We start from the raw sequence: 22,488 nt of genomic DNA, 5'->3' as shown, positions 1-22,488 counted from the left end.
TTTTTTTTTTTTTTTTTTTTTTTTTTTTTTTTTTTTTCCCTGTCACCTCCCAAACTTGTTCATTTCTGGTCCAGAAATTATGGTTCCCAGTTGTAAAATACTCTTATTGTATTGCTTGCATGAAAAGAAAAGAGTAAACCTGCAGCCTCTATACTACATACAAATACAAAGCACAAGAATAAATACCACATTTCTTTTCCTAATTGTCAGCTTACAAAACTGGTCAATACTTTGCAATTGTGACTCATGCAAATACCATGTGTTGGGTCAAATTTTAATATCACAAATACTGCATTAACTCAGTGCCTTGTTTTTATATCCCCTTTAAAAAAAAAATAAAATAACAGCACTCACCCCTGTAGCTGGTAAACAGCTTTGGAGAAAATAACACACGCACCGCCATACATGTTCTTGCACATGCCTCACAAGCACACGTGCACGCACATCCGCACACCCACGCACACACAGATGCACACTAATCCTTCACTGCTGATCCCAAGCCTCAGCAACAACCAGAGGCTCTACGGTCTGCTTGTAGTGCTGAAAACACTGGCTGAATGGCAAAAGTCACGTTTTTTTTCCTGTGTCTGCTCTCCCTTGCTCAGTCTTTCTGTCTTTCTTGCTCACTTTCCCCCTTAACTTTTGTGCTGCCTGGAAACCTGGAGACTCCCACAAAGCACTCTGCTCCAAAGGCTTTTTATGCTGTATAAATATAGTTAAAGACGTAGCTATCATCTTTCTTCTTTATTTCATACCTCTTCCTAGGCCAGAGTCTGGCTTAGTTCAATTATTGCCTCATTTAAAAATTAAATGTCCTTTATTTGTATTCATTTCCCACTACCTTTCTACTTCAAATTATCCATCTTCATAGATTTTGCACATACGCCATTCTTTTCCCTCCCCACCATCAAAAAATAGTTGTCATCCGCTAAATACAGATTTTATATTTAGAAACTTTGTTATGTAAATATGATCTGAGAACCTGGAGCTCAGGTGATATTGCAAGCGTATAGGATCCTAAAGCTAAGGTAATCCATTTGGCTTAGCTCTCATCCCCATCTATTCCACTCCTTAATTGTGATGGCTTGTGTTTGCAACACAAGGACTGTATTTTACTGAGCCTAGTGGATTGTACATTTGCAATAGCTGCTTCCCCTTTTATGTATGTATGTATTTATTTATTTATTTCCTTTTAAACAGATAAATTATTAGATAAGGGGAGCAGACCCCCCCCCCAAAAAAAAACCACCTGAATCCCATTCCCAAACCCAAACCCTTCAGTCCCCTCAAAGAAATAACATCAGAGGGCAACGTCGTTGTGTTTTGAAGGTGTCTTTGTGGGGGGGTTCACCGAGGTGATGCCGAGAGTCTTGGTGCAGCAGCTGCGGGAGGAGGTGGGTCCGGCAGGGGGCTGTGAATCCAGCCGGGGGGATGCACAAGCCCTCCCCTCCAGCTGCTTCTCTGGCCCACTGGGATGGCCTCCCACCAGTCCTGGGGGGTCCGACACCTTGTAACCCAACCCCCCCCCACCCCCATGATTATTTCCTAGTGAGGAGGCAGGGGAGAGAGGAAGGAACATTTCCTGGGTGCATTTTTCCTGTTGTTTTAGGATGGCCGGGAGCTGGATCATTTCTGTGTCTATGTGCATCATTGAGTTTGTTGTGTATTTAATAAATATTGGATTTAAATGCTGCTGCTTTTTTTGTTGTTATTTTTCCTCCTTTCTCTCTCTCTCTCTCTCTCTCTTTTTTTTTTTCCATTTTGTTTTCATTTTGTTTTTGGTTTCGCAGCTGCTCTCGTTGTGCTGCCACGTGGTTACTCGTCCTCCTCTCGGTTGGCATAGATGCCGGCTTCCCAGCGCAGCGCCAGGGCACTCTTCCTGCGGTTCACTCTGGTGGCCTCCAGGACCTGGTTTGGGGAGAGAAAGGGAGAAGACACCCATCACTCAGCCACTCTGTCCCCATGTTGGGGTGCCCCTCCTCTGCAAACTGGGGCACCGCATGCGATGAAGCGCTTGCTGATGTGATGGGGGGTGGGGGGCTGGTGCCTGTGAGCCTGTGAGATGCTCACTGGAGCCTGTGAGATGCTCACTGTGGCACGTCACCCCTATAGGCAAAATTAGGCAGCCCCCCAAACCCTTGCATCTTCTTCTCGGGGTCTTTGGCTTTGCAGCAGCCCAGACACCATGACTGAAGCACTACTGGAGTGAAAAACCACTCTGTGAACATGGGGAAGGGGCCTGACACAAGGAGGACTTGTGTAGTCTGCTGTGAGATGGGCCCTGGCACAGCTGTATGTTCTTCATACACAAGCACACATACGTATACACACACACAGGTATTAAAAATACTTACAGTCTGTGTATTACATATATATATATGCACACACATGCACTTACAGAAGCAATTATTTTAGGTAGGAAGGTTTTAATATGTGTTCCAACAAGATGAAAAGAATAATTCAGACCAGACCAAATGCTGTTAGCATGTATGAAATGCACTCCTCTGAAAATAATAAACAGCAGAGGAGTATGACAAAAGGGGATTTGGGGCCTTCTTGCAGAAGCACACAGAAATGTTATTTCCTGACCAACACTGAGTAACAGCTCCATGATCAAACTACAGAGCTGTCAGTGTCCACTGCACTCAGTGGGTTTTAAATCAGCCCTCCCAGAGAAGACAAATTTTAAAATATTTAAAGAAACAGTAATAACAAATAAACAAAGCAACAACAAAAAAAGTAGCACCAACAGAAAACCAACAGTATGTGACCATTCACTGAACTAATGTTTGCCACCCCTAGTCTTCATTGCTTCCCGCGCTCTCTTTGACTGCAGAGGAGTAACTGGCCTTCTGAGAAAAGGAGATGGCATTTTATTCCTCTGCATAGAAAGCCAGATGTGGTGAGGTTTGAAGTCTTGGTTGGAATTAAAATAATAAATTAAAGACCAAAGAAACTGTTCTTTCAGCTTGTCATAAACTGTGGCTGGGCTCCTTTACCAACAATATCAGGAAATCAGCTTTGAACTGTCAGCTGAAACTGCTGGCCAAAATTGTGCTTATAGGGACAAGAGCACCTCTTTGTTTGTGCTAAAGCCCAAACCTCCACTTGGTCCTGAAGGTGAGGTTGGTTGCGTCCACTTTATTATTTCCTTTATTATTTCCTTGCCTTTATTAGTACATTTTTTCCTTGTTTTGAGTATGACTATGAATAAGCCAAAGACAAAAGGCATAAGATAAGCCAAAGGCAAAATCCATCCACCAGAGACAAGTTTGAGCCAAATCTCCATCTGCTTCCCAGTTTGGCAAAATCCATCCACCAGAGACAAGTTTGAGCCAAATCTCCATCTGCTTCCCAGCACTGACCAGGGCTACAAATCTGGTCCATGTCCACTGGAAAGATTTATTGCTGAAATTTTGCTCAAACTCAGGTCTCTCCTTTGCAGAACCACCATTGGAAGTGGAAACAGGGTTGAGCAGTTTTTGTTTCACCCACTAGAGGGCAACTGTGCCTACATACGTAACGATTCATCCAAAAATCCGTGAAAAAATCCCTCTGAGACATCAGGCACTGTGTGAAGCTACTCCAGCCGCAAGACTGAGGACTGGAGGTTTAAACTACGTGCCTGGGATTTTGAGTGCCCGAACCAAGGAATGACAACCCAAACTGAGCCTCTGAACGATGCAGAAAAAAAAAAAAAAAAAAAAAAAAAAAAAAAAAAAAAAAAAGGGATGTGCTATTAGGGCATCATCTTCTCATCTTAGAACAGGAAAATACAAAGGCTGCTTGAGGCTTAGCAATGAAGGGTGAAAAAAATGTTATTTTTTCAGATAGCAACAGGAAAATACTGTGAGACAAGAGACTATCAAAGCCAGTACAGGATAATAAGTAAAGAAAACACAGCAAATTACTGTTTTCCCCACTGGATAAATGGAATAAACATTAAAAAATAGCCAATTCAGCACAATTTTCAAACCAAAACTGCCACTGTCACAGAGATGTAATATATTTAAGCGAAGTCTTATGAATTTGGCCTGTAGGTTTATGCTAGCTGAAAATAACATCATTTTATGTAATTTATAACACTTTCTGATCAGTGTCTTCCTTGCTGGAAATCATCCCATTACAATGGTCTTTGATGGTGCTTGCAACAGTCAGGACCCTGAAGATTTCAGCTTTGGATCAGTCAGTTGTCACTGTCTTAAGAGACATGTCAGGGTTTCTTCCATTTACCACCTGTCTGCAAAAGTGCCCAGAAGCCTGTCTTCTGCAAATATCACCAGAACTGTTAGAAGAATTATGTCAGATACATGGAGGGCAATGAATATAGGCTTAGCCTTTGCAGGAAAACACATACTGATGTCTGGTGTATTATTAAATACTAGAGACAGGCCTAAGCGGGTAGTTAACAGCTAAGGATCCTTTAGAACAGCTACCCCAGAAGGATCATTTTAACTTACTGAAAGGAGTGTTTGACCTGCTGTCAGTTTTACACCTGCTAGAGAAAACAAGTACATAACTTGAGTTGTCTGAAATTGGTGGCTGAGCTCAAGAAAGGCCACAAAGCAAGCAGTTTGCTCATCCTTGGGCTGTTGAACTGAGCTGGCCATGCCCTAGTAGTTAGGCCTTGGCAGTCAAAAAAGTAATGTGATACAAGATGTCCTATTTGGGAAAGGCAATTTGACTATGACCTGCATTAAAAGAGGAAGAATTTGGAGCATAGAAATTGCTGCAAAGGAAGGACACGTATCAAGATACATAAGGTTGTAGAAACCTCTTGGTAAAAAACTGCTGCATGGATCTTGTGGTTACAGCTCTGGAGTCATGCTAAGAACTTTAGAGGGCTCTTTATTGATTTGATACAAGATAATTTGAGGATTTGAAGAAAAGACTGAAATGGCTACCACTGTCAGGTGCATGATTAATTTATCTATCCACCCTAGAGATGGAGACCAATCTGTCTTGAATCTTCCTCCAACACACATAATTGCTCTCTTACAGGTAATGAGAATAGAAAGCAAAATAAAGCTATGCTTTAGTCCACAGCATATTTATTCCCATCAGCTGGTGCTGAGTAAAACACACTGCTATACAATACAGGCTAATTTTTATTGTACAGTGGAAGCAAGACTGATGTGGAAGCAAAGCGATTTTCCTGGAACTTCATATTTTATTGATTCTTCCCATCTGGCCCTGGAGGAACTGAAAGCTACAAAAGAAAGAAAATTCAAAGGTCTGAGTGACTAAATTCTGAGAGTTCCATGCAGAAAGACACCTCCAGGGAAGCACCCCGTGCACGAACAGAAGCACGAAGGCACAAAACAGACTGGTTGCTCCTGCAGATGTGAGTGTGCCTGCTCAGGAGCAGAAAACCAAATGCTTTAACATAAAACTACAGCTGCTGAGGGACAAAACACACCTGATTCTTCAGTATATAGATATTTGTTGTTCTGTACCTACTTAGCGCTAATCCCCGAATATACCAGACCTCTAGTGACCACAGTGAGAAGCTGAGTATCTGAACCAAAATGTGTTTATCGGAAACAAGACAGTAACTCTACTACTGCTGCTAGTCTGTGTTGTAACATAAACTGTGTGTCCTCTGCCATCAAATCTAGTATGCTGGTTTTCTATTTTGTAACCAAAAAATTTTCAGCAGTCACCTTAGAAAACTGCGTGAGCATTACCTTACTGCAGTTATGACCCACAGCTTGATTATTGTTAAGCAAACTCAGAATAATGCCCAGTCAATCTGAAAATACTTTCAGTTCTAAGGACAAAAGCAGATGGTTTTAAGGATAAGTACAATCTACACAGGGGCAGGCACACAGTTATCAATGGTCCCTTTACAACTTCAAAAGTACGAGCTTCAAACACAGGCTCTGCTGCTTCTGCAACATCTTTGCAGGGCTGCTGCTGTGCTGAAAGGACACAACTTCTCTCCAATGCCCATTCACGTGCATGGATTTCCAGCCTTCTCTTTGTATTAATGCCCTTTTACAAGGTGGACGTGTAACCTGGGGCATGTTGAATCTATACCTGGGCTCCTGCCTCCCACACAGCATCGGATGTTCTGACCATCACTGAGCACTCGTGAGCCATAACCCAGATTGTTGTACAGGTACTGTGGGGGAGAAGAGGCCTGGCCTGAGTGTGAAATCACATCTCTGTAAGTACGCTGCTCCTACACTGATTAACTCCCTATAAATACTCCACACAATGATCAATCACTGGCTGATAGCAGTGAGATAAAACCCATAGTAAGCTATTTAATGAATTGGGAAGGATACAGATTTTACTTGTCTTTACTGCTCAGGAGAGATGATGTTCATATACTTGTCTCAAGGCAGCTGATGTGGTAAAGATGTGCTGTGAAACACAAGAAGTAGTGTAAAGTTTGTGTGTGTAATGCAATGTTGATGCTGGCCAGACGAGTGTCAGTCATTACCAGGATCTGTTTAGATAAGGCCCTTAGAGAAGTCCAGATTTACACATATACCTGCACAGAAAATTACAGGCAGTTGAAATGTGTGTGTTATTGAGCACATTGTTCCTAAAAAACACTGTGAAATTGTAGCTTGTATCAACTTCCTGCTCCTAAAATTGTTGCATTTGGTAGAGTCCACCTTTGTAGGGATAATGACTGTGCACACAACCTGCTAACATGTCAAATGTCACTAAAAATACCCTTTTTAAAAGCAGGTCTATATTTCTTCTAAGCTGAGACCAACACAGATGAGAAGTTGTGGGACTTCCATCAGTCGTCACATCACAAGGCACAGGGAGGAGAACAGGCTCACAAAATAGACAAAGCTGAGACTGTGCATCCATCTCTCTTCTTCCACTGACAAAAGGTTGTTTTTTTGGTTTCTTACAAAATGCTTAAGATTTTGCTACAGCTACATACCCTGTAATCAGGGATGGAGGAAAGCCACAGCAGTTTCACACAGTGTCTGAGGTTCCCTGGACCCCAGCCAAATGGTAACAGGGATCAGGGCAAGATGTTCTTGCTTCACGCCTCAGGAATGCTCCAGTCCTGGGCAACAGCTCCCATCCCTCTAATTGCAACCCTTCCCATGTCAGAAGTTGTAATTAGAATCCAGAGGTTAGAAAACCAGCTACACAAACATTGTTGATGAGAGGTAAGACGGGATATCTTCACATACATTTGCATCCTGGTTTTGATATGAAACAGCACTGGCACACAGCATGAAAACGCAAACTGCAGCAACATGCACATGGAACCACCATGCAAGAGGAAGCAAAAGTAAATAAGCAGTTGAAAAGTACCTCGGAAGTAACCTTGCTAGACAGTAATTTACAGGTGTACTGGCAGAAAGGGAAAAGACCAGCATTAGTACATTGAACAAGCATGTTACAACTAGGAAACAAGAACAGTATAAAGAAATTACAAGAACTGACACATCCCAGAGTGAAGGATTTCAAGCAACTTGTTGTCATGAAAAAAAAAAAAAACAAACATTAGTCCTTTTTTTTTTTTTTTTTTTTTTTTTTTTTGACGTTTGTTGGGCCAGCTCAGTTTTTTTTACTGTCAGTGCTTAACTCATTTTTTTTTGCTGCTGCTTTTTCTTTTTTTCTCACCTGCTGAAGCCTACACATCCTCTTTGGAAGAAACTGCCCACTCACTGGAGCAGTGAGGTTCTTCCAAGAGCTGATGCTCTTGATTTGCCCTCTGTTTCTGAAAGGCAACACCTGCAAGCCCCAGACAGAGCTGCCCTGGTTGTATTTGTTGCTACTCAAGCCAGACATGAAGAAGGAGGTGGTGATGAAGGGCAGGGCAGGGCAGATGTCCTGTTGAAACCACTCTAGCCTTTTGGTGCAGTGTATGCAGGGGGAAATGAAACCCTATAGACCAGTACCACTGGTGTGCTCAGAACGTGATGGAGAGCTTCCACAGACATTAAACCTCTAAAAGACACCATCCAGGGGACTGGCCAGGGGAGTAAGGCTCATCACCATGTGCCAGCTCACATCCCACGCCACAATAAGAGCCCAGCAGACAACCATGCCTTGCTCCAGTGAAGCTGATGAAGTTTTTTCTATAACTTCAGCAAGAAAAGGGACCAGAAAACTTATGGTGCGCACTGGGAATTCATCTGCTTGTGCTTTAAGTCAGGCCTCCTACTATGTTTTAGCAGAAATGCAACAGGACTCCTCCGCATTTCACTCCTGATTTTCTTGTGCTACTTCATAATATTCACCAGTACAGATTAGGAGTTGCCAGACCAGTGTGGTCTGGTATTCACATTACAAACCTTCACTAACTTCTATATACCCAATGAGACTCTGCCTCTAGTAAGAGTTACTAGAAAGCAGTTTGCTTGGAGCATGAGCTCCTTGCAGCTGGGATCATCGTTCTGATGTCTCTGGGAAGTGCCTGGAGGGCTCTGGCTGCTTCAGCAAACACAAAACAAGAACTGCATCCATTTAAGAAGTTTTTTATCTCACTTTATGTCTCACTATATTCTGCAATGACTACTCACAGAGATAATGAGTGTGAAGGAGAAATATCTTGTGCGTTGTTGGGAAACAGGCTGTGCAATGTATGCAACTGAATTTTGGGACTTCCAGCTATGAAATTCATAGCTCCTCTTACTATTGCCTCCAGTAAAGAACATGTTAATTGGGTTGAACTCTACTACAGCAATAAGTGAAATGGAGGTACCCATTTCACAGAGTGAAATTCTGACCAATATTCTGTTCCTATATGTGTGGGAGAAAGACAACAACTCCAGGGGGAAACAGTATGCTGCACACTGAAGGATCCAAGTTAATTTTTGAGATGTTCCCATTCCAGTTCTCTGAGGGACTGCTTGTAGGGAATTTATCCACTTACTTACACTGAATCACAAGCACGCTGGGACTGGACTTTGGGAGTCTACGAACAAAGGTATGGATACAGATCGGATCCACTAAGTTCAAAGAGCTGCTACAATAACCCAGTGGAAGGTCTTGATGGTGTGTGAATTAAAATAACCTGGCAGCTGCCTACTGCCCTTATTATTAATTTAATTAACTTCATTAATTAAAATGGATTTTTTTGAGTTACCTTTGATATTTGCACTGAGACTCTCTCTCCCACCCCAGTAACCCTCATCCTTCCATTTCCATCATGCCGGCCCTTACAATGTGTTACAACCCTTAAACATCTGCACGGTGATCTGACTAGATTCTAGGGAAATGCATAATTTTGTTCTTGAAATCTTGGTTCTCATGAATCATGGGCTCTGTCACACAGCAGACAGTGAAAAGGAAAGTGCACTTACACTGCTGTCATCCATTCTCTCTCGTTTTTTGGTTTTGTGTGTTTCATAATCCTCCAAAAGGGTCTCCATCAAGTTCTTGGGCCGCTGGGCTCCCACAGGCTCCTCAGACGGCAGGTCGGGCTGTGAGACGGGGCCCTCTGCAGTGGGAGATGGAGGAGGCTTGATTTTCTCGATCTTTCCTGCAATGACATGGAAAAGGAAAAATCTCCTCTAAGGTCAAGGACTCACTAAGATGTTCCCAAAAGAAAACAGCTGGAGAAGCATTTTTAGCAGGGTCTGAGTGAAGAAACAGTTTGGAATGAAGCTTAGGAAACAACCTGATAAACCAGAATGGTCAAAGGGTTTTAAAACACTCCCCCTCTTCCTGAAATCCACTACATCAAAATATTGCAAAACCTTTCTACAAAACCCAGCAAAAATGACCACATGACACATAGCCCACAACCACTGTTTACAGGAGGATCTGGCTGGCCTATCTACTACATGACTCACTTTGGTGATCTGGAAATGTATGTGTAGTACTGGAAAAATGCAAGATGATTTATTTTCTTCCTCAGATGACACCACACACTGGATACCACCACGCATTAGATGTCCAGAGAAGGCAGTCTGGCTAAATGGTGCTGGCTATTTTTCTTCTTCCAGTGCTCTTTACCTGCCTTGTAAGACCTCAAGGCTTTGTGTAGGTCCATGATGTTACTCTCCCCTGGAATATATCCTGCGAGTTGCAGATGGCCACAGTGAGGAGGCCTCTGCAAGGAGCTGCAGGAGAGCTGAGGGTTGTCCTGGGGGTGGATGCTGGTGGTATGGCATCCTCTGGGGAGGACAGCCTGTGCTTCGCATCACCACTCAAGGATCCAGCTGACAGAAGACTGTGCATCGGTGGCTCCAGGGAGGAGAGCCTGGCTTGCCCTGGTGGGAAGAATGAGGACAAGAGGGATGGGCTGTGGATATGGAAATATGGTGTGAGGGTCCTGTCCTGCCTGACAGTGAAAATAAATGAAGGGGTGAAAGGGTCCTATCTGTACATACCAGAAATGTGCTTGGCTACAATGGGAAAAAAACAATTGCTGAAGCAAAATCAGGTTCCCTTTTCCAAGTCATGGCAGATCTTTGAAATAAAAATGTTCAATGGATGGAGAAAAAACAAATAAACAAACAAACAAAAACAAACAAACAAAACCAACAAAAAAACACTACTGAACCATAAAAAACCACTACCCAAACCATACAAATAAGTGAAGTAACCAAAAACATGATGCAGATTTTCATGAAATTTCCTGTTGCTAGCCAAATGAAAAACCAAACTGTTCCTTCGAAAAGCGTTGTTAACAGTAGTAAACACTAGGGAGCAGCCTTGAAATCTCCTCTAAGAGTCAGAAGTACTTAACAGAAGAATTGAAACCTGAGTCAGTATTACAAGAAATCCCCTTGTCTGGCTTGTTTCATTTCTGACCAGTGCAGAAAACCCCAGCATCACCAGATTCTTATTACAGGCTTACTTTAAGCTGGCTGGTACAGGGATGAGGCTGGGAATTTGAGCACCCCCCAAGCAGAGGGGGTATTTCCATGAGGATCCATCAATCTGCTCGTTATGTCCAGTGGGAAAAAAAACTGCTGGAAATGAAAGGCTTGGTTAAGGGGCAGGTATCCTGTCTTATTATTTCATTCTTGCAATATGAAGTAACGTCTTGGTTGTCCACCCACCCCCCCGGGTGCAGAACCTGCCATGGGCTGCTCAGTCCTAGAGAAAACCTTGTTGCAGCAAACAGCCCTTTCCACCCCATGCCCCTGAATAATGATGTAAAGAGTGGGCTATGGGGATCCACCTTTCAAAGGGGGGCTGTCATCTCCAAGCAGACCCATCCTACCTGTGTGAAGGGCCCATCCATTCCATGCTGTGACAGCAACCCTGTAGCAGCCCACAGCTGTCTGCATCAGCATTGCCATGGTTCCCTTTTCACAAATAGAGAAGCCAAGGTAGAAATGTGCCTTGCCCACAGCAAAACACTGGTTTGTTGGTTTGCATCCACAAGAGATTACCCTTACGCAACCATTTTCTCTGTGTATGTGTACGAATTACACTAAAAAATGGAATTCAGAGCCTCATTTTGACCACTTTTCACATAAGAGCAAGTCTCTCCCTTAAGTTTCACCTAAAAATTTGGTGAAAATGAGTAAGAGGGTGGGAGAGAGAAAATCCTACACATGCCAACATGTCAGAAAGGCTGGTGAGTGGCATAGCCGGGGGAAGCTGTGGTTAGGTGACGGGGCCTGGTGAGGCATGAGGGCTTTCAGATCCACCACAGACATCCCCACACACCTGAGCAGAGCTGGGCTCCAGTGCAGACCTCCTCTGCCAGCTCAGGCTGTGGTAGACATGTTGCTGGGTTCATTTTCTTCTGGCAGATTTCCATCCAGATAAGTACCATTCTCAGGCAGTAGGTATGTTCAGCATAAAAGCATCGTAAGACACAATGATCACAGGTGCTTTCGACTTCTTTCTACTTCTGCCCACCACCTGATCCACTCAGACACTGCTGGTGGTCCTTGCTCAAATCCATACTGAGTAATATCAGACCTGTATTCTCAATCAAAGGGAAATAGGGTCACATTTGTGGGATACCAACAAAAACTGCAGCCCCCAAGTCACACTCGTGGTAACAGGGTATCAGCATTCTCCTCCTCCAAGGGAAGGCAGTCACCTGTAAAGTTATGATTTTTAAAGTAATTCTTCATGTTCCGTGAAAAATATTCTGTGGCCTCAGTCCTGGTGGCAGCTGCCCTCAGTGTATGACAGCAGGGATCTATTAGGAATTTTGATTTATCTTTATTTCTTCCCCTATTTCCACCTCAGAGCTGCTGCTATGCCCCAGCTGAGTGTCTGTGACACATCTCCTGGCAGCTCTGTGCAAAATGAATGACCTGGAAGAGCTGGGGCTGGGTCAGCTCCATCCTAGCCCAAACCTCTGCAGACTCCCGAGGAGCAAGAGGGGTTTTGAAGAAGGTGACCTCACCACCCCTTGGAGCTGATGGGTGTCCAAGCATTTGCTGCAAGCTGAGGCAGCGTGGGCTGTGCATGATCTGCTGGTCTGCTGCAGAAGTAGGAAAGTGTGACAGAGGAGAGGACCTGGAACAAGGGCCTGACTACGGCCCAAGTAACTGACTGTTACCATGGACCAGCATACATGTTAACTAGGGTACAAAGGAGATGAGAAGAATCTGGCTTTGTACAGTTAAGAGCAACTATTTTACAGATCTGGTTGGCATTTTTAAGATATCTGCACAGCAGAGAAAACTTTTCAAGAGAACATATTTCAGCAAGACTGATCTTTTTACAAAACTAGTCTGTGCTAAAGTCAGGGTATAGCTCAAATATCTACAAAAGTACTACCCCTGTTACGTGGAGCCTTATTACCACTCCAGGTGAAAGGTGGTCTTTGATCTTGAACACCAACTGAGCAACATGAATATGCAAACACAAACAAGCAAACAGGAAAACAGCACAAAACAAAACAAAACACACTGCTTTAAGATCCTTTCACTTCATACACATTTTCCACTACAGAAAAAATAAGAAAAAATAAAAATGACAAATGAGCTGGGCTAGTAGGCTGCTAAGGCACTCCTGGAGATGTCCTGTCCAGAGGATGAGCATGTCAGAGAATCCTTGCAAAAGGGAATGACGAACTTTTCTTTCTCCATACTGGTGCTTATGAAACAGCAAGGAACCAGCATCTTCCATGAACTCACAGGCTGCATTTCTGCTCTGGCATTTCTCAAAATTCTCATTTTAAAAAGGGGTTCATGCATGTGTATTACTCCTATTCTTACTCTTTACACCTATAACTGGCATTATTAACTTTGCAATGGCCACAAACATAAAAAAATATCTTGCTCCAGAGTTTTTGCTTCTCCTCCCACTCTACAAAAAGTCTCTTCAGGCTGAGGTTGAACCTGAGAAATTTCCTTTAGTGTAGGTATTTATTGGTGAAAAAAGAGGGGGGGAAATTGTTTTCAGGCTGAAATGGCTCCTCTGACAGAGGCTTATACTCCACAGCTGTTACTCAGGATAAGAAAGCCAGACAGACAGCATGCCCAGCATTCCTCACCATGTGGAGGGAAGAGTTACCCTGACATTAAAAGATCCATTATCACTTGCATTCATAAACTGCAGTTTCCCTCTGGGCTTTTGCCTTCCTGAAAGTCTCCCATTCAGCTCATAAACTGATGGCTAATTGGTGGGGAGCTCTCCCAGGTTGATGTGCAGATGGGGCTGAGCTCCTACACAGGAGAGCAGGGAGTGCAGCACTGCCTTGTGCCTCACACAGCAACACTTTGGTCACAAACAACAAAAAGGGAAATGTGGCAGCTTCATGACAGCTTCCTCCAGGCATGGCTTCTCATGCTAGGGAATTCCCCTTGCCTTGTCATGAGACAACAAATATTCTCTCTGACTGAAAAGCCTCCACTGAGCCCAGCCCCCTCACATAACGATTGATTTTCACAACTCAAAAATACACTTTCTTTGCTGAATAGGATTATGACAGCAAGGACCCGTATGCACTAAAATGCATTTTTTTTCATATTTCAAGTAATTCTAGTAAAAAGGATGTGGTCATTACAACATCATCAGATGCAGCCTGGAGCCCCTCGTGTCACACACACATCACCCTGTTCTAACAAGCTATCAAACAGCCCAGCCAATCTGACTGGGATGGACGGTGAACCATCTGCATGTTGTAGGAGAAAACTACTAGACTGCTATGCAGCTGCTCAACCTTTCCATATTCCACCTTAAAGCAAAACAATTCAGGAATTGTTCAAACTGAAATACGGTTACACAAATATTTTGGAATCCACAGTGTCTCTACTTCTAGCCACCATTTTAGCTGTACATTTTTTTTTTTTTTTTTTTTTTTGGCCAGTCCTGGGTTTCATTGTGCAGATGTAACTTCTGGGGAAAGGAGTTTGCATAGGTTCTTCACTTCACCATTTTGACACGACTCTGCAAAAGATCTTGTCCTATGTACGTGTAACACATAGACATCATTCTGCTAAATGACTCCGTGTCTTGCTCCAGTGCTCTGAGATGGGTTAAAAGGCAGCTTTGAAACAGCTTTAAAGGATATTTGTTACCAGTACAAAGATTTATTGCTGGGATCCCTGTGGGCTTGCACTGAGTGGCTGTCGGATGCCAAGTGTGGTCTCACCCTCATTTCCATGAAGTTGTATGTGAGGGTGGCAAAACAGCCTGTTTGCTACCTAAAGTAATTAGCAGTTATTTCACACATACACCCACATGAATCAAGTTAATTTTCCACACTTAGTCAAAATAGCAGTTCAGTTCACTGCAGTCACTTTTTGCTGGTTTGTGTTTCTGTTACTGCACAGTGGCAGTTCCAGGCAGTGATGGGGAAAAGGAGCAGTAAGTAACCAGGGTGCACCAGGAGTCCTAGCAAAGCTGCTCTACCCATCCACTGCCAAACAGCAACCTGAGGGGTAGGTCATTTCTAATCAAGTTAGATACTGCACCTCCTCAAAAGATTTCTGGTGAGTTTACACTTCCCCACTCAAGGATTAACAACAGACTTGACCCCCTAGCCCCTCTCTGCCAAGGCACCCTGAAGATGCTAATCCTCTGGCTAAGGCAGTTTGAAGACGGAAGTGCCTCTGTTTCTTCATTTTTTTCTTTATTTTTTATTTTTTCCCCACAAGAAACTAGATGTTCAGATTACAGTATCATGCATGCTCTAGAGCATATTCCTTATTATACCCATCTATGCCATACTTTTCAGCTCTGTAAATCACCTCTGTAACTGTCAGGAGCAAAGTATTACAGCCAGATTGTGTTGCCTCTGCTGAATAGCCTTTTGACCCTGTATTTGTAAATACTTTAAAGGTGCTGTAAATATTAAAATAGAAGTTGCTGCAATCTTTCATGGGTTTGTGTAGTATTCTTTCTGCTTATTTTTGATGATACCTGCAAGCTTTACTTGCATCACAGCTGGCTAACAAGACAGCAAAGACAAGGTGAGCTGAGGGTACTCACCCTGCACCACCAAGGATGCTGACCTAGTTTACAGCAGCTGAGAGCTCTGCTGAGGCACATCCACTGTTTAGAAATCAGTGAAAGTTGAAGATTTAAGAAAGTCTTAGACAATGCTCCTTTTGGTTCTTTTGATCCATGGCATCATTACACACATTCATCTTTTTACTAGAAATTAATTCTAATTAATTAATTAATTTTCTCTGTCACCAGCTGCAAACTGCAGTAATTTGAGTCATTGGCAAATATATCCCAATTTTCTTTCCTGAACATATGGCAGTCGAACATTTAAAGAAAACTGTAATGATTCACTAAAAATATAAGTTTATATTCTCATTAAAATTTAATTCTATTAAACACTTCGTTTGTGACACCTGTTTAATTCAGTAATGAATGGCATCAAATGAAATGCATGGCACTGCAAAGCTCTGGGGATCTTTTTACCATATAAAGTTCTCTAAGAAAGTCAAGTAATACTTGACAATAGACAGCAAAACACACAAAAATAAATCTAATGCAAAATCTGTAGATATCAACAATCTTCGCACTTCCTTAGTGACTTGCAAGAAAACAGAAAGGCTGTTCAAACAGGCCTTGTATGCTCATCTTTCAAATAGACACATAGCTGCAAAAAATGCTGCTATCCTTCCTCATGATGATCCTAAATTTCATTTTGGGTGATTTGCGCAGCCCAGTGATAAACATGTCATGCTACAACATCACATGGCAGGGGATGAATACAGTGCATCATTTTCTAATAATGATCAGTATGGTACATAAGTTACTTTTGTGCTAGGAGTCCTCACAGACAAAAAGCTGTATTGTCACAAGCCCTCCTTCTGGCTTGAATACTGCAGTTTCCAGGCAGATTAAATCATGACAACACTCACATCCCCTGCAAAGCAAACGTACTATTCAACTGAACGTGGCATAAAACCGAATCCGACCTGACCCTACTGTCATGTTTCATTTTCCCTACGATGCTTCGGGTGCTTACCTGGTGCGGTTTTGTAAGACACTGTTTTGGTGGGCAGGGCTGGTGTGCTCTTCATAACAGGGCTTGGTGCCACCTGCAGACCTTGCCGCTGCCTCTTCAGCTCCTCTTCTCGCTGCTGGGCAGCTCTGATCTCTTCTTCTATCATTGACAAAGTCCGCTGCTTCCTTGACCGTAACTTGAAAGGGCCCATGGTCACTTCAGGCTCCTGTGTGGCAAGGATGGAGGCAGTGCTCCTCAGCTCAGCTGCCTCTGAGTACTTGCTGAAGTAGCTGACTTCATGCCTGTTTTCCTCCACAAGGAATGGCTGGGTGGCAGAGTACACAGGCGACTGCTGCAAACTCTTCCCTTCCCTGAGTCCTGAGTCTTCCTCTTTTGAGGTCTTTGGTATGGTGTCCCTTTTTCCTTGAACAGGTGAAGATACCTGGGGTGGCTCAAACATCAGGTTCTGCTGCTCCTTGGAGGCTGGAGCTAGCCTGGTAGTGGCTGCCTGCTCTTTGACAGAGATCTCTTGCTCTGCTGGGATTTTGTCTTCCTTGCAGTTTGCTTTATCTGCTTGCTCAGCTATGGCTTGTTGGATGGCGTTTTGAACAAGCAGGCCAGCATGGTACTCCAGCTGATCATCGATCACCATGGAGTCTGCCAGAGTGGAGGAGAGTGAGTCACATCCAGGGTCACTGAAAGATTTGGAGATGCCTTCCTCCCTGCACTCTGCCGGAGTGTTGGCCTGTGGGGTCTGTGGCAGGGAGAAATCAGCCAGTGAGCTTTCCTGCAGAGCACTCATGGTCTCGTTGGAGGCACCGCTGTCACTGATGTTGTCCATGCTGAAGTCATTGGAAAGGGTCTCCAGAACAGTGGTATCCTGAGACCTTATAGACAAGTCATCCAAACCAGAGTCGAGCTCCTCAGGAGGTGAGGAGGCACTGGCTGACTTCGGGAGCTGGTCTAGCACACCCTGCCCATCATCCTTCACCACTGTTAAGACTGCTCTTGCACTCATGAACTCTCCATCCTCGGCCCACAGTTTTGAGGCCTGTCCAGCTCTGGAGCTATCACTACATGGTGACTCTCCCATGGGGTCAGCTGTGTTACTCTGAGTATTTGTGTCATCCTCTGAAGTACAGGAAACCTTCTGTGCTTTGACAACAGTGACATCACTACCCTCAAGTTGTCCTGTTTGCCCGTGCACTGAAACGGGTCTTGTCACAGTGGACAGTGGCCTGTCTACAGGTGAAGGATTGAGGCTTTTGTAGAATGGTTTGATGGAGAACATCTTGGGTGTTCCTGACCGCCTTGGTGGGACCTGACCTTGAGATGGACCTGAATGCTCCATCAGCTGGAACTGCTTTCTGGCGGCTGAGAAATCAATTTGCTCTGTGACAATATCCTCTTTCTTGATATTCACTGGCTCTGGTAGTACAAAGGAGCAGCTGACCTGCCTGGGGGATGTTGGTGTTGCACCTTGCTGCTGTTGTCTCTCCTTGCGCTCCTTGTACTTCTTGTGGGATTCCAGATGCTCTTCATCTAGTTGCTCCTCCAGGGTCTTCTCCTGGGGAGGATTCCACCATTTGGCGGCAATGTTGGGGTTTTTCTTGACAGCCTGGCTTTTAATGAGCTCCCTTCTTTCCTTTTCAAGTTCCACCATTTCCTCTGATGGTCTCACTTTCCGGACCCTGTACTTTTCCTTCTCATCCTCATCTTCAAAGAGCTTAGAGGGCTTTTTGTCTTCATGGAAAGCTCGTAGTTCAAACTTTGCCTCTTTCTTAAGGGTTGTAAAAGTTGCTTCTCCATCCTTAGAAGATCTTCTGGAACTGTCTGAAGAAGTGGGACTTCCTGGCATCTTCAGGCTCTCCCCAATGTCTTCCTTCAATGGATGTCCATTAGAGTTCAGGTTCTCATCTGTTACACTAGCTTCATGTGGTTCAACTATCATGGGTGCCTGCTTGTCAGCTACATTACCTTCCCCTTCACTGGGTACTGAATCATTTGGGACATTAACAGATTCTCCTGAGCCATCCATAATGGTCACAGCACTTGGTTCAGGGGAGGATGTCCCATTAAAGGTATTATCTGTGGCAGAATCACAGCAGTTTGCCTCCAGCACTTCATCTAGATATCTGATCTCTTTAGCAACTTCACTGTCCAGAGATTCATGCCTGTCCTTAAGTCCATTGCGGCTGGCAGCAGGAGAAAAAAAGTGGGTTGGATTGTCTACAGGATTTGGTGAAGCCACTGTGGTGATGCTTTTATGTTCAGAAACTGGAATGTGAATTTCCATTTTTTCTTCCTTTGCAGCAAGCACAGTAGCCGGCTCCAACAAATTGGCACAGTTTTGGTCTCTGTTTTTTTTCAACCTGATGTCATCCTCTGGGTTTCGGGAAGATTTCTAAAATAAAAGAGAACAAAACTATGATGAAGTCTGAAAAAAGAAGCATTTTATTTTGCACAGAGTAAACACCATCTGGAAAGCAAATCCTAGTGCTTTTTAAACTTGAAATTAAAGCAGCCCTTTGGAGAAATAGAAGGCAAGGAAAATCATTAATACTTACAAAAAAACTGAAAGTTACCTTACCATAAACTGGACAAAAGACTAAAAAAACAACAACATTTCATTTAAGTATCTCCTACCTGGTTATCATCTTCACTTGGTCATTATTTCATATCTGTATTCATGTCTGACACTAAAAATGACCTTTGCATCTACAAGTTACTAATGACTTGGCAGTTTATGTGCTTCAAAGGTTTGCACAGGCAGCACACAGCTCCCATCACCCCTGGTATTTTAAAAATGTATTCCACACCTAAAGAAAATCTCAGAATGCTTCCACAGATGAAAAGTATCACTGCCCCTGTTTTTCAGAAACAGATGCTAGCACGCAGAAAGAGTAGGCAACTCACATTAAAAAGGATGGGACAACACCAGGGGATGTTCATTTCTCAGTGGATTGATCCTGGTTGTCAAACACAGGGTAAAACTGCATGGTGCTGGAAAAAACGGGGTCTTTCTCCAGCCTACACAGCAATACTCATGCAACTGGACCTGGGAGACAGGAAGAGTTCTCGACTCCCACAGCATGGAGACCACCGCAGCAGGCACAACAGGGACCAGAGTTATGGTCTGCTCCCTCCCACAGATTTGATCTGCAATACGGGTACGCTGGACTTGCATTTCCCCATGATGTCTTGCCTCTGCTCTCAAGGAGGGTGTTTTAAGAAACATGACTTCTGTTCTGGTATGGGTAGACTGTACCCATCAAGCAGCCTACTAAGCTTCCTGTGCGTGAAGTCTGAGAGAATTCTGCATTATTCTGCTTAATTCTGATGTGTTACAATTCATCAATGAATTCCTCAATAATTCTTTACTGCTGAAAAGCAGACAACAAAAATGCCAAAAGAAAAGAAAAGATCATTTCCAACATAATTATTCTGGAAGAAGTTGGTAACATTTTGTCAGAATGCAGTATGATCCGAAAACAACCAAACATTATTCAATTTGTCTAAGGCTTTAAAACAGAAGCTTGGTATCTGAGATCTCTGGCTCCTTTTTCACACGTTTTTATGTAGTACCACTTCTGAAGAATGGGTTTGGTAAGCAAAGAGCACAGATCAAACCCCCTGAACACAGCAGCTCCCCAACAAGGGCACTCTTGTCTGCTGGTCACCCCCCCCTGCCCTTGCTATCAGTACACACTGAAGCAGAAAACAATCAGGAACACAACAGCTCTTACCAGCCACCTGAACAATCACATTGCCTCTGGGTTTTTATGGGCAGTAAAACACACTTGGCACACCTTGAGGAATTTCAGCCAGGCAGAAAGAAGAGCTCTCCTTCTAAAAGCACTTTGAAAGAGTTTTCTGTCTAATTATGCAATTGTACACAGTTGAAGATAATGCTGGCTTCAACCATTAGACATCTTCTTCTTAATTGTGCTTAAACACTGGGAAAACAACAACAACAAAAAACAACAAACAACTTGCTTTTGTCTACACATTTTACATGGTTTACTTAACTGCTTCTACTTTCATTGCACTTTCTGTTGAACCTACAGATTCTTTAGCTGAAGTTTCTACCAGTGCTCTTCTTCAAGCTTACTGCATTTTTCACCATTTATATATTTAACAAGGGTCAGTTTTTTATTCAGTCTTAATAAGGATATATTCAAGCAATCAGATTTTCTGCAAGCAGAACAATCAGCAGGAATGAAAAAATAAACTTTTAACGTGAAAACACAACAGAAGCTCTCGATTTGCTTGCGGAGCTCCTGGTGTCATGACATAACAGGCAATCAAGTGACAGGGCTAAGACTGCAATTCCTTTCTGATTTTTGGGTTTAAGTCTCCCCTGCCTGACACTGGTGCCAAACAGAGGATATTGCTACCTGGAGTGGCATGCATGAAGGAACGGCAGGGCTGCTGGCTGTCCCCCTTCACACCACCAATGAGTATGCCATTGTGCTCCTGCTAACATTTGCTTCTAATGAGATGGATCAAAGCCACTTGTGACACTGGCAACTGCATGCCCTCTGCAGCCACAATTGCACATCTCAGTGCAGGCAGGAAACGAGATAATGAAGCTCCTGCAGAGCCCAGGCAGAGCTGTATGCTCTGCTTCTGGTACCTGCTCGCCATGGAGTTTGGTGTACGCCTGCAGGTGACCCTGAGACCCCAGGCACTACCCACTGCACCAATGTACAAACCCTTTCAGGTCTCATCATGTATGGGTATTCATGCTACCTTTAGGGAACCAAACCAAAGGCGAAGCATTTTATCAGCTGCTTTCTTAATGAGTAAGAGCTCATCCTCTCATCATAGCTGCAACCCATAGCTCACAATTAAGGCATATAGACGCAACTGTATAATCAGGGCATGCAATTATGACAGTATGTAATTCTGAAAGTGCATGTGTCTATGCAATTAGTGTGGCACATGTAATTATCCAGTAACCCAGACTATTAGGCAGTAAAACCTATGAGGAAACATTGCTACTCATGGGTAGGAGACTTTCTTTGACAGGGATTAATAACTGTGAGCAGGGAAGGGCTCTCCGCAGGGGAGGAAACCAGGGAAGAATGGTGGAGGAAGGAAAAAAATGTAATTAAAAAAAGGCCCCCAGTTTTCCCTCCACACATTCTTGTAGAATCTGGGGGCACTTTCAGGAGGTCACAACAAGAAGGGGATGCTCCAGACACTCCTGTGAGAAGCCGAAGTCAATCCACTGTCAAAGAAGAAGGGAAGATCGTAAGGATGGATGCAGCTGACAAAATACAATTTTCCAGACAGAGCCTGGTCAGGAGAGCCAGGTGGAAGGGTTTGGGAAAGTGACACACATCGGGGTGAGGGCATGGTGGTGGGAGGAGGCCGATAGGCTGCAGCCCCCCTGGGGAGGTTTGGCACCAGGAGGAGAGCTGGCCAGGGGGCTGCTGCTGCCCTGCACCCCCACCTTTGTATCTGCTGCCCACAGGGAGGAGGCATCTCGAAGCCCAAACCATTCCAGATGGAGGGCCTGTACATGGGGAAAGGCCAGCATGCAGCCATGCTGAAGCAAGCAACACCACCTTCGCAGCGATTCCCATAACTGCTCATCTAGACCCTGTATTTTTCAGAAGTTACTGTTATATTTACATCCTCTCTGAATAAGATTTTTCTGAATATTGATTTCCCTCTGTTTAAGTCAAGATGCAACAGGGTAATTAGTGCTATTTGTACAATGCTGCTGCACTTTAGTAAACTGCAGTTATTAGCAGCTTAGCATACTTCCTTCTTGGCTGAATTCTTCATCTACAAAAGTGTAAGTGTTTAGGCATTTAGCTCTTTTAGGAGGAAAAAGTTGTGGGTGGACTAGTAGCAAGACCCAGCAAATATACTGCCAGTGCCTTCCTTTGTTTGATCCAACAGAAAATGCGTGTGATACCAAGTGGGAGGCAGTCCTTCTGACCCACGTCCACATTCTTCCCAAGCAACATCATGGCACAAAAAAAAAAAAAAAAAAAGGAAAAGACTAAACATTAAATTAAGAACATTTCGTAGATTAAAAAAATCTAAAATACAGACTCCTCTTTGTGGGCTTCTACCAATCCCTCCAGCCAAGTTTTCACAACTTCTTTTGATACTGTTGGTCTCCTGGCAGCACTAGCATTGGGGACTTACCATTTCTTCAG

The 22,488-nt window shown here is 43.7% G+C and overlaps 1 protein-coding gene across 6 annotated transcripts in view; it reads right to left on the bottom strand.

Moving 5' to 3' along the window:
• Positions 1-1,697: 1,697 nt before the first annotated feature.
• PALM2AKAP2 (PALM2 and AKAP2 fusion) overlaps positions 1,698-22,488 on the bottom strand; it is a 209,446-nt gene continuing 188,655 nt past the window's right edge. For 5 of the 6 annotated variants that reach the window (XM_035309274.1, XM_035309269.1, XM_035309272.1 and 2 more), the window contains 4 exons: positions 16,334-18,716; positions 9,288-9,466; positions 7,291-7,329; positions 1,698-1,908 (listed from right to left, as the gene is read on the bottom strand). In XM_035309274.1, the coding sequence (XP_035165165.1) occupies positions 1,816-1,908; positions 7,291-7,329; positions 9,288-9,466; positions 16,334-18,716 (2,694 nt within the window). In that variant the 3' untranslated portion in view covers positions 1,698-1,815. The remainder of the gene's footprint in view (positions 1,909-7,290; positions 7,330-9,287; positions 9,467-16,333; positions 18,717-22,488) is intronic. The other variant, XM_035309270.1, reaches the window with a different exon arrangement.

This window comes from Oxyura jamaicensis, chromosome Z, assembly GCF_011077185.1.
Source record: "Oxyura jamaicensis isolate SHBP4307 breed ruddy duck chromosome Z, BPBGC_Ojam_1.0, whole genome shotgun sequence".
NCBI lineage: Eukaryota > Metazoa > Chordata > Aves > Anseriformes > Anatidae > Oxyura > Oxyura jamaicensis.
This window is presented reverse-complemented; position numbering and strand designations above follow the sequence as displayed.